Source organism: Bos taurus, chromosome 9, assembly GCF_002263795.3.
Source record: "Bos taurus isolate L1 Dominette 01449 registration number 42190680 breed Hereford chromosome 9, ARS-UCD2.0, whole genome shotgun sequence".
In the NCBI taxonomy this organism is placed as follows: domain Eukaryota; kingdom Metazoa; phylum Chordata; class Mammalia; order Artiodactyla; family Bovidae; genus Bos; species Bos taurus.
Genome location: NC_037336.1, coordinates 11,680,289 through 11,692,338, shown reverse-complemented (window position 1 = coordinate 11,692,338; position 12,050 = coordinate 11,680,289). Strand labels below are relative to the sequence as shown.

Genomic DNA, 12,050 nt, shown 5'->3' with positions numbered 1-12,050 from the left:
AAAAAAAAGGTCATAACAGACTCCAAATTATGATCCTCATGATCCTCATAAAAAAACTAATACTTAGAGCCCCCAACCCCACTTTTCTTCCCTACATCCAAATCAGGATTTGAATGTTTCTCTTCATTTTTCTGGTACTCATTCAACTTATGAGAGTCTCGTACTAGTTTATAAATTGCTTAACTGTAACAACACTGAAGTATTTAAGAAATTCTGTACCCTAAGGTTTCTTATCCTTTATGTTGAGTATATGAAATACTTAATAAAAAGTACAATTATCTGCATTTCCACTATTTAGCAAAAATCTCCATTAATATCTTGATAAATACCCTAGCAATTTCACAATTTGTTAGTTCCTTCCTTCATTCCTATCTTTTTTTCTCTCTCTGGCTATAAGCCTATCTCATCTATCCTCTATTAATCCATCTCTCTCTCTCCATCACTCTATCTATACATCTATCTACCCACCTGCCTCTATCAATTTATCTAACCTCTTTCATGACCATACACCCTCAATTTACTGACCGTATGAACCATGGAATAGGAATGTTATTACCTATTTAACCAGATCCCTGTGGATGGAAATATAGCTTATCTATATTGTTGTCATTAAACAACACTAGAAAGAACAGCTTCATGAAGAATTTTTACACCCATGATCAATTATTTCTTAAACATAAATTCCCAGATTTGTAATCATTAGGTCTAATTGAAGGGACATTCAATAATTTCATGCATACTGCCAACTATCCTTCAGAATGGTACACTGTGATCAGAAAAAAATCTGTCTTCCCATTTCCACAGCCCACTAATAACATTAAGAGCAATATGTCTACTTTTTTGCCAGTCTGATGTTCCATAAGTTATAGTTAGTATTTCTTTGGTTATTAGGGAGATTGAACATATTTGCAAATATTTTCAATTTTTATTTCTTCTTTTGTATTCCCTGTTCATGCCCTTTATCCATTTTTAGAAGATGCCAAACTTTTTCTGAATTACATGATACTTTATCCTCCAAAATATTAAATACACTTATTTCTCAGTTGGTTTTAGTTGGTTGAATCATCTTAATTTTCTCAGCTGTGAGAAAGAATTCACTTGTGAATTCTTCTTATTTGCCTCATCTAGTGATCAATGTTGTGGTTCTGGATTGTTCATTAATTTTATAATAATTCTTGTTTTAAACCTTAGCTCCTGGGGACTCTCAGGCTTTTTCCTTTTAATCACATACACAACACAGTTTAAAGAGTCAAACTGTTCTCTAAGCCTTGTTATTAGTATAAAATATTCCTAGTCTCTCTCTCAACTTCTTCCCTTTCAAAAGTCACTGCTTTCAAAATTTGCAATATTTTAACTTTTTATTTTTATTTTTTTTTACTTTTTGGCATTTGCATCCCTATCTCTAAATATCATATTCATAAGATACCTTCCTTTTTTCAGTAATAGATATTATTATTCACCTCTACTTTTGCTTTCTCTGTCTTCCTGTCCCCTGTATACACTTGACATTTTCTGTCATGCTGTTCTCCCAATATTAATATTTATATTATGATTATGCAATATTGTAGTTAAGTACAATGGAATATTGTGATTACTTCTCATTTCCTGGACACTCTTCCTTTTCTCTACGCCCACTTAAGTGTGTTTTAAAAAGTACTTGCTTACATTTTTATGTATTTTTATGCTAATTCAACCCCTCACTCTGTCCTGCTTGTCTAGTTCTTCTACAAAATCAAACACACTAGGTTTTCTATAGATTTAGCTTAAGAATCTGACAGGCTGCAATTTGGACAGGTTGCTTTTAAAGCAGTAGCTGTTTTCTTAGATTTTCCTTCACTGCCATTCTGGGCATCCTATCCATTTCTCTCTTGTACAAAAGCATTAATTTACTGAATTTCATGCTCCTCCTTTTTAGTTCACAATTTTTAAGTTCACTTAGTTCATTTTGTTGAAGCACGTCCTCCAACAGGTTTCTGAATGATGCTGAGTATTAGGAAAGTGTTTTGAGGCCCTTTGTGTCTGCACATATGTTAGTTCTAGCCTCAGATTTACTAGATGACTTGGCTGGCTATTGTACTCCATGTTGGAAATAAATTGTTAATCAGAATTTTGAAGACAATGCTCATCTTCTGGATTCCACTATTACTACTGAAGAGTCCAGTGAGAATCAGATTTTTAATAGTTTGGATACAATTATTTTGCGTCTTAGGAAAGCTATGGGATTTTCTATCAATATCTGGTACTATAAAATGACATAATATTGTTTTTGTGTTTGAAATATTCTCATGATTTTGCTGACTACTCTGTGGGTCCTTTCAAGCTAGAATCTCATGCCTTTCAGGAAGATATTTATTGCACATGTTACATATAATTTTCTCCATTTATCACCTCTTATAATCTTCATTTATGGTATTTTTGTTAGTAGAAGTTTTTTGATTTATCTGGCTTTGGTTTGGAAATTCTTTCTCACTCCAAGAGTATAGAAACATTAAGTGTTTTCAGGATTTATTAATGTCTTTCTTCACCTCCTGTGTCTCTTTTACAGTTGACTCCAAAATACTACTTTTTTGAGTTCTGAAGTAGGGAGGCAATTTCATGAATTTTTCTGCATAACAATACACTCACACCAACATTCTTGATCAACTGATCTATTGATTTTTCCATGCTATAACGTGCTACCCTTCTCCTACATTTGGATATACTGTAGACATTACATTGACAGAATTTCGATAATTCAAAGATATGTGACGAACTTTATTCATTTTCCATTACATGTCAAGTTGTTGCTGTTGTTTAGTCGTGTTCGACTCTGAGATCCCATGAACTAACTGCAGCACACCAGACTTCCCTGTCCTTCACTATCTCGCTGAGTTTGTTCAAACTCATATCCATTGAGTCAGTAATGCCATCCAACCATCTCATCCTCTGTCACCCCTTCTCTTGCCCTCAATCCTTCCCAGAATCAGGATCTTTTCCAGTGATCTTTTCAGGATCTTTTCACATCAGATGGCCAATGTAATGGAACTTCAGCTTCAGCACCAGTCCTTCCAATGAATATTCAGGGTTGATTTCCTTTAGGATGGACTGGTTTGATCTCCTAGATATCCAAGGGACTCTCACGAGTCTTCTCCAGCACCACAGTTTGAAGGCATTAATTTTTGGTGCTCAGTTTTCTGGAACTTTTTTACGTTCCAGCTCTCACATTCGTACATGACTACTGGAAAAACCATAGCTTTGACTATACAGACCTTTGTCAGCAAAGTTAGGAAAATGCATTGGAAATATGTATCAAGTTAGAAAAATGCATTAGAACTTAGAATAGTCATTTGAAACCAGCAGCAGTTGAGATAAAGTATTCTTCTCACTTGTATTATCAATGCTATTATGCTACTTTAAATAATCTTGTCAACCGTGAAACACTCATTTTCTTTCAGGAAAAATTATTCTTACCCATTGCAGGGGTAGCAAGGGTTTGGCGGCCAACAAGCTGGGCTGGTCCCAATCCATCAAGAAAATCACTGAATTGACTATCTGCGCCTAGTCTCACTCCAGGAAATATTAAACTATTGGCAAAAGGACAAAAACAAAACATTAGATCTCCTAGAACTCTTTTCATTACTTTCCATTAGAATACAGTTCTGAACATGAATCAAACAGTACTTGGGTAACTGGTTTACTTACTGATTCTTTGCATTTCCTCTGAACCAAGCATATGAGGCTCAGTGCTGAACAAGAAAAGATCTACCCTATCAATTTACAGAATATTCAGCAGAGTTCCCTGTGCTACACAGTAGGTACTTGTTGGTTATCCACTTTAAACACAGCAGAGGGTACATGTCGATCCTGAACTCCCAGTATATCCCTCCCTCCCATTCACCTGAAACTAACACAATATTGTTAATCAACTCTACTCCAATATAAAATAAAAAAGAAGATCTGATGCTGAGGAGGGCTTAATTAAAGTTTTTAATGTAGTAAGTTTTGGGCACATTTTACAAGTCCCTACATAAATGTATGACTAACATAAGATATAAGATGTGATATTTTATGTCATGATCTACTTAAATAGTTGCTCACAAGCATTAAGTAACATTAAAGTGCTAAATTTTAAGAAACATTTAACAATTTCTTAAATAAATATTATTTGCAATATTCAGTTCAGTTCAGTCACTCAGTCGTGTCTGACTCTTTGCAACCCAATGGACTGCAGCATGCCAGGCCTCCCTATCTATCACCAACTCTCAGAGTTTGCTCAAACTCATGTCCATTGAGTTGGTGATGCCATCCAACCATCTCATCCTCTGTCATTCCCTTCTCCTCCGGCCTTCAATCTACGCAGCATCAGGGTCTTTTCTAAGGAGTCAGTTCTTTGCGTAAGCTGGTCTAAGTATTGGAATGTCAGCTTCAGCATCAGTCCTTCTAATGAATATTCAAGACTGATTTCCATTAAGATTGACTGATTTGATCATCATGCAGTCCAAGGGACTCTCAAGAGTGTTCTCCAACACCACAGTTCAAAAGCATCATTTCTTTGGCACTCAGCTTTCTTTATAGTCTAACTCTCACATCCATACATGACTACTGGAAAAACCATAACTTTGTCTAGACAGACTTTAGTTGGCAAAGTAATGTCTCTGTTTTTTAATATGCTATCTAGGTTGGTCATAACTTCCCTTCCAAGGAACAAGCGTCTTTTAATTTCATGGCTGCATTCACCATCTGCAGTGATTCTGGAGCCCCCCAAAATAAAATCTTTCACTGTTTCCATCATTTCCCCATCTATTTGCCATGAAGTGATGGGACCAGACGCAATGATCTTTGTTTTCAGTATGTTGAGCTTTAAGCCAACATTTTCACTCTCCTCTTTCACTTTCATCAAGAGGCTCTTTAGTTCCTCTTTGCTTTCTGCCATAAGCGTGGTATCATCTGCATATCTGAGGTTATTGATATTTCCCTGGAAATCTTGATTCCAGCTTGTGCTTCATCCAGCCCAGCATTTCACAGGATGTACTCTGCATAGAAGTTAAATAAGCAAGGTCACAATATATAGCCTTTCCCGATTTGGAACCAGTCTGTTGTTCCATGTCCAGTTCTAACTGTTGCTTCCTGACCTGCATACAGTTTTCTCAGGAGGCAGGTCAGGTGGTCTGGTATTTCCATATTTTTCAGAATTTTCCACAGTTTGTTGTGATCCACACAGCCAAAGACTTTGGCATAGTCAATAAAGCAGAAATACATATTTTTCTGGAACTCTCTTGCTTTTTCGATGATCCGATGGATGTTGGCAATTTGATCTCTGGGTCCTGTGCGTTTTCTAAATCCAGCTTGAACACCTGGAAGTTCATGGTTCATGTTCTGTGGAAGCCTGGCTTGGAGAATTTTGAGCATTACTTTGCTAGCATGTGAGGTGAGCGCAACTGTGTGGTAATGTGAGCATTCTTTGGCATTGCCTTTCTTTGGGATTGGAATGAAAACTGACCTTATCCAGTCCTGTGGCCACTGCTGACTTTTCCAAATTTGCTGGCATACTGAGTGCTGCACTTTCATGGCATCATCTTTTAGGATCTGAAATAGCTCATCTGGAATTCCATCACCTCCACTAGCTTTGTTCACAGTGATGCTTCCTAATGCCCACTTGACTTTGCATTCCAGGATGTGGCTCTAGCTGAGTGATCACAGCATTGTGGTTATCTGGGTCATGAAGATCTTTTTTACAGTTCTGTGTATTTATGCCACCTTTTCTTAATATCTTCTGCTTCTGTTAGGTCCATAGCATTTCTGTCCTTTATTGTGCCCATCTTTGCATGAAATGTTCTCTTGGTATCTCTAATTTGTAATATTGAATAAATATTATTTGAAAACAGATTCTTATTACAAAACAAAATGCTTAATTTTTTCAGTTTTGAATGAATTAACATCTTGAATACATTTATATGTCATATATGAGATTTGTATTTAAATGCAAATATGTTTAATTTAATTTAAATTAAATGCAAAAACGTTTGTCTGTTTCTCATCATGCCTGACTGAAGCCCCAGGCTATATCTTTGCCCAGAGCAGGGACTGTGCTCTTGTTACCTGATGTGTCCAGGGTAACAAGAACCAGGCTGTTCACATAGTTAAACTTCGATATGTAATTTTTTGGAATAACAATTTTGTATAAGGGTCGATCTTTTCCAGTGTGGTAGTGAAGGACAGGGAAGCCTGGCATGCTGCTGTCCGTGGGGATGCAAAGAGTTAAACTCGACTGAGTGCCCGAACAACATCAACCATGCGCTTTCATACATATTATTTGTTCATAATCAAAGGGATTTGACAGAGCATCGATTATTATTCTATCCAGAGACCATAAAATAAATCCGTGAGACATTAAGTGGCTTATCCATGGTGGAAGTATTACTAGATTTGTCAATTAAAAAAAAATTTTATTGGAGTATAGTTGATTTACAATGCTGTGTTAGTTTCTGCTGTAGAGCAAAGTGAATCAGTTATATGTATCTGGAAATAGACATATGTCCACCCTCTTTAATATTCTTTTCCCCATAGGCCATTACAGAGAGTTGAGTAGAGTTCCTTGTGCTATACTCTAGGTTCCTATTAGTTATTATCTATCTATCTATATATAGGAGTGTATTTGTTAATTCCAATCTACACTTGTTGATTTTTATATCAGAAAACAGTGTCTCCAGTTTTTTATTTGCTCATTGCTTCATAATACTTCAACAAATATTGGTATTTTGTCAGCAAACTTAACTCCTAAACTTCATGCCTTCTGATTTTTGTTCCTGGCTGTATCTTGCTGGGGGAATGCATATCCATCATTGGATCAAATAAAGGGACTCACTACTTTCAGGAATGGGAAACAATATCATGAACATTAACTTGGCAGAATTTATTTTATTTTCTGAACCAAATTAAAAATGCCAGTAAAATAAAATAAATTATTAATAATGAATGGGTAAAAGATATTTGCATGGTAATACATAATTATAGAAAACTTGTACACGGTAAATCCCCAAGTAACCCATTGCAGGATAATACTTAATTATTTGTAAAATCTATCACCTCAGTAACCTGTCAACTATCAAACTATCAATCAGTAAAACCATTATTTCAGTTTCACCAGAAAAATTCTCAAGCATAAGAAAAGTGTAGATTTTGTATAAAAAAATCACACCAAGTTAAAAAAAAAACAAAAATCTAGTTATATTTTTCCCCAATTAATCAATTTCAAGATTAATGAAAACGCTTTCATCAGAAAAATAACTAAGTAGGTAGATCCTGGGCATTTTTCCTAAGGTGAAAATGAAATGGTGATGTTTTAAAAATAAGAAAAATAAGTTGCTATTATAAGAATGTTAGACTTCCAACAACTTGAATCCCAAAATAGTTTGGAGAAAAGCAGGAATATGGACAATTAGCTTCATACTTCTATGTTCTAATTCAGATTTTTGCAACTGGGCCAGATGACGAATTTCCCATGTGAAAGAAGCCAGTAAATGTGGCATTTCTACCATAAGCCTCTGGTCATAGACTTTTCTGAGCCTTTCTGGATAACAAAAAACCAGTTATCCATGTTAACCCGCCATTTCCTCATCCCTTTGAGAGGTCTGAGTGACCAGGGGCGGAGATGTGTCTGTGTCTGTATCCTAAAAGGTCAGGCTGTTTAAAGTGGGTGGTTGAACTCCCAGTTGTACAAAGCAACTGCAGGGTAACGGGGGCCTTGTTACCCGCCCTGTGACTCGGGACTCTCGGCTCCAGGCCTCGTGCATGTGCTGATCCACTTACTTTCCCTCGGAGCTGTAGCTGTTGATGCTGCCGTCCGTGGACTCCCGGCTTGGCTGCCTCACCATCTTCCTCATCTCAGCTGCCATTCCTGTCTCAGTGCTTCTCTGGATGGTGCTTTTCAACTTCTTGTGGCCTGACTCTGGCAGGAGAGAGTAAAAGCAACTCTAAGTTTCTTTCTTTTTTTTTTTTTTCAGACAGTTTCCCTGGATATGGACTCTGCAAGTACAATCGTTAATTATGCAATAATTCAAGTTTTACTCACAAAAATAATGTCTAAGAGAATACTCTGATAAATTGATCTCTTTGCTACAGGATGCTCTGGCTAAGGAGGCAGCAGTAGAAGGCAGACCACTGCCCAGTTTCAGAGACCACCTGACTCCCAGTGAGCCAAAATGCATCCCTGTATTGTGGCTGCTCAAGTCGTCAGCTTCAGTGAAAAACTGGATTTTGCACTGAACTGTTCTGTGGAAGCTAACAGGTTTCTTCTAATCTGGAAGGTTCCAACTGCATGGAGACAGATCTGAATGACTGGGAATGTCTACAGAAGAGGCACTTGGAACCCAGCATGGAAAATACCACTGTTTTGGTACAGCCAGCTATCCACAATCCTCATAAAAGGAAAAAAAAAAAAAAAAAGCAGCATTTTATTCAATGTTTTCTGTAACACTTTAACATACAGGATCTCATCTGAGATAGCACAGAGGTTACCCACATAGGGCTCATTACCGGTTATGTTTCCAGTTGTTAGAGGTGCTTTCACAGAATACATTTTAGAGGTTGAAATGCTAATGAAAGGGTAGGAATCTGTTTGATCTTATTGTTTCTAACTTGCCCTCTACAAGAGCAATGTGTGCTCCTACCAACCGTCACATGGATGCGTCTCTTTTCCCACCTATGGCTCTAGATTCTCCACCTGTGCTGCTCCTGGTTTCTGTCCCACCCACTGGACTCAAGGCAGGGACATCCCCTATGGCAGTGATGGCTGCCATTAGCTTAGTTTGGGTGTTTATGTGTGTCCTGTGGCTCCCTCTTAGACGTCACTCTTGTATTAAGTCACCACGTAAAGCAACATTTCATCCCTGCATGCCTATCAGCACCACACCGCCTGAGAGCAAGAGGCAGCCCCCATGGCATGTTACTCAAGTGAGCCAGCCAGAATCCTGACAAACATTTACCCCAGGCATCCCGAGGCAATGAACAAAGGTAGAACACCAAATTCTACTGAAAATAATGAGATTCATAGCTAGAATAATGAAAGCAAACTTTATATGTAAATGGAAGGGAGGATGCTGGGAACTAGAGAGAAATAGTTAAGAGGATCAGCCACAAGGATCTTTTCATTAAGGTGTTAATTTATCCACCCAGTCAGCATTCCTTCCATCCATTCAACCTTCCTTTTATTCATCCATCCACACTTTCATCCATTCATTCCTCCATCTGTCCATCCTTCTTCCATCCATCCATCCATCCATCCTTCCTTCCCTCCATGCATGCATCTATCCATCCCTAGCCCCATCCATGCATCTATGCTTCCCTCCTTTATTCTATCCATCCATCCTTCCCTCCTTCCAACCATCTTTCCTCCATCCTTCCATCTATCGTTCCCTCCATCCATTCTTCCTTCCCTCCCTCTTTCCATCCCTTCCTCCATCCATCCCTCCATCCAAGAAATATTTACTAAATACCAGCCAGGTGTCCCACACTGTTCTAGGTTCTGGGTAAACACTGCCAAATGACAAATTTCCTGTCATGGAGCTTACATGCATGTATTACACAAGAAAGGCAATTAACAAGTCAACAAATACGTAACAGGTCCGGTAACAACTGCTATGGATAAAAACAGGCAAGAGAAGGGGATGGAGATTGATGGAGCTGAGCAGCGGCTTTATAAAAAAGGGGTCAGGGTCTCATCAAACATCGATCTGGAGGATATGAGGGGACCGGGCGGTGGCCCCCAAAGCTGGGTTGGTCCAGGTGGCTGTGCTGGGGAGGCTGTGAGTGATGTCGGTCTGGTCATCAGCCCCCAGTCCACAGGTTTCCTCTGTGACGTTTCCAGTGCTGATGCTGACTCCAGCCAGGAGGCTCTGTGTGCCTGGCTGTCCGGATGACGGAGGTACTACCAGAGCCTGGCTTCTCCCGCTTCTCCTAACGCCTGCTACAGGTGCTTGTAGTGACATATGTGTTTGATGAACGAAAAGAAAACATTTAAAAGTTAAGAGTTCTTTATCAATTTGTATTTTTCAAGTTTTTCTCAAAGAGGGGTATGTCTACAGGGTGTCCCCAAATACTTACAGCAGTATTAAACCTCCAAAGCTTCCAAAATAAATCTAAGTGCTACACACTTCGCAAAAACATCATGTAAGAGGTCGGTTATTGAACTTTCTTTTATACTTACTTAACTTTGTGAGTTTGGGTAATATATTTTTCATTTTAGAGGTTTTGTTTCAAGCCTTCTAAAGAGGGCGATCATGGACCGATGTCTCACTCATGTTAAGAAATATTCAACACAGAGTTTTGATGCACTCACAACTGTATAAAGGCCCAGGTAACAGCTGGATAAGCAATTCTAGCTCTGAATCTTTCTGATTTATATTCAAAGGGCTCTCATATTATCTGGAATGTAAAGGTTCGAAGGATCAGAGTTTTACAGACGTGGAAACTGTACACAAGAGAAGTATAATTCATGCAACAAGTAACTGTCCAGCATTTGAACTGGTCTTCACCTTTTCTGCATGCTGGTGATAGAGCAGTGAATGCAACCAACATGACCTCTGCCCGCTGGAGCTTACATTTTAGTGGGAACGATGGCTTCTTCAGTATCCCCCCCTCATTAGCCTGGAAGCTAGATGAGAAACCTGATTTTCTGAACCTCAGTCTTGTGATCATTCCATTATACCACAGTGTAGGAAAACACAGAGTCTGATCTGATTGACTTTACAAACAAAACAAAAGTTTAGCTATAGATATTTTCATGTATGCATTTTCATATGGGCTTACAAATTCATTTGAAAACATTGAAAAAATCACACATATTCTATACAAGTGTATATAATTATCTGTATTCATCCCTCTGTGCCATAATTGGAGTCAGAAATGGTAACCCATTCCAGTATTCTTGCCTGGAAAATCCAATGGACAGAGGACCCCAATGGGCTGCAGTCCATGGGGTCACAAAATCAGACATGACTGAGCTACTGAGCATACATGCTATAATTACAGAATAAATATGTTACATATATGACATTTTTAATACCAATATAATGTATTAAATCACTAAATATTACAAAATACTATTATGCCTATTAAAGATACCCTCAGTATTTAATAATTACTTGTATCCACTGAAGAATCATTAACCCGAAAAAGACGTGAAGTCTACTGGCAGATGATGTCATGAGACCTTTGACCTGAAACCCTGTCCCAAGTACTATACAAAGAACAAAAGGATTAGAGAACTAGTATATTTTAATATTCTACATTCACAGACATGTAAAAGTTAGTAAAATCCATAATATTGGGGGGGGGGCAATACTATACTCATGCTTTGGAAAAATAGACATACTTACATAGAATATTCCAAAATGTGTCCTACTTATATATGAACTTTCACTTTTCATATTTAGAAATGCTGCATTTAGAAACAACCTATGGATGTATTAGTTCATTCTGCAAATGCTTCTTAAGCATCAAAGGCCTATAATTTGATAGTCTGATAGCATTCTAGGTGTCAAAGCCACATAAGTAATAGGAAAGCACATCCAGTAACAGCTAGAGCAAGTCAGGGAACATGATGATTCTGGACAAATATCATATATGGCTTATATGTGGAATGGGAAAAACGATATAAATAAACTTACTTACAAACAGACTCACAGACATAGAAGACAAATTTATGGTTGCCAAAGGGGAAAGGGCAGGGGGAGAAAGAAATCAGGAGTTTGAGATTAATACATACAGTACTATATACTAATAAAACTGATAATTAATGAGGATCTGTGGAACGCTCCTCAATGTTAAGCAGCATGGAGAGGAGGGGAGTTTGGGGGAGAATGGATACATGTATATCTATCACCGAGTCTCTTGGCTGTTCACCTGAAATATCACAACACTGTCAATCAGCTATATACCAACACAAAATAAAAAGCTAAAAAAATTACCTGCTGTATAGTATTTGGAACTGGATTCAATATCTTGCATATTGTGTTCAATATATTGTATACTGTATCATATATCTTGTATATTGTATTCAATATCTTGTAAGA

The 12,050-nt window shown here is 37.8% G+C and overlaps 1 protein-coding gene across 49 annotated transcripts in view; it reads right to left on the bottom strand.

Moving 5' to 3' along the window:
• Positions 1–12,050, bottom strand: part of RIMS1 (regulating synaptic membrane exocytosis 1) — a 249,200-nt gene that overhangs the window by 5,107 nt on the left and 232,043 nt on the right. For all 49 annotated transcript variants that reach the window (XM_024996896.2, XM_024996894.2, XM_024996898.2 and 46 more), the window contains 2 exons: positions 7,789–7,927; positions 3,451–3,563 (listed from right to left, as the gene is read on the bottom strand). In XM_024996896.2, the coding sequence (XP_024852664.2) occupies positions 3,451–3,563; positions 7,789–7,927 (252 nt within the window). The remainder of the gene's footprint in view (positions 1–3,450; positions 3,564–7,788; positions 7,928–12,050) is intronic.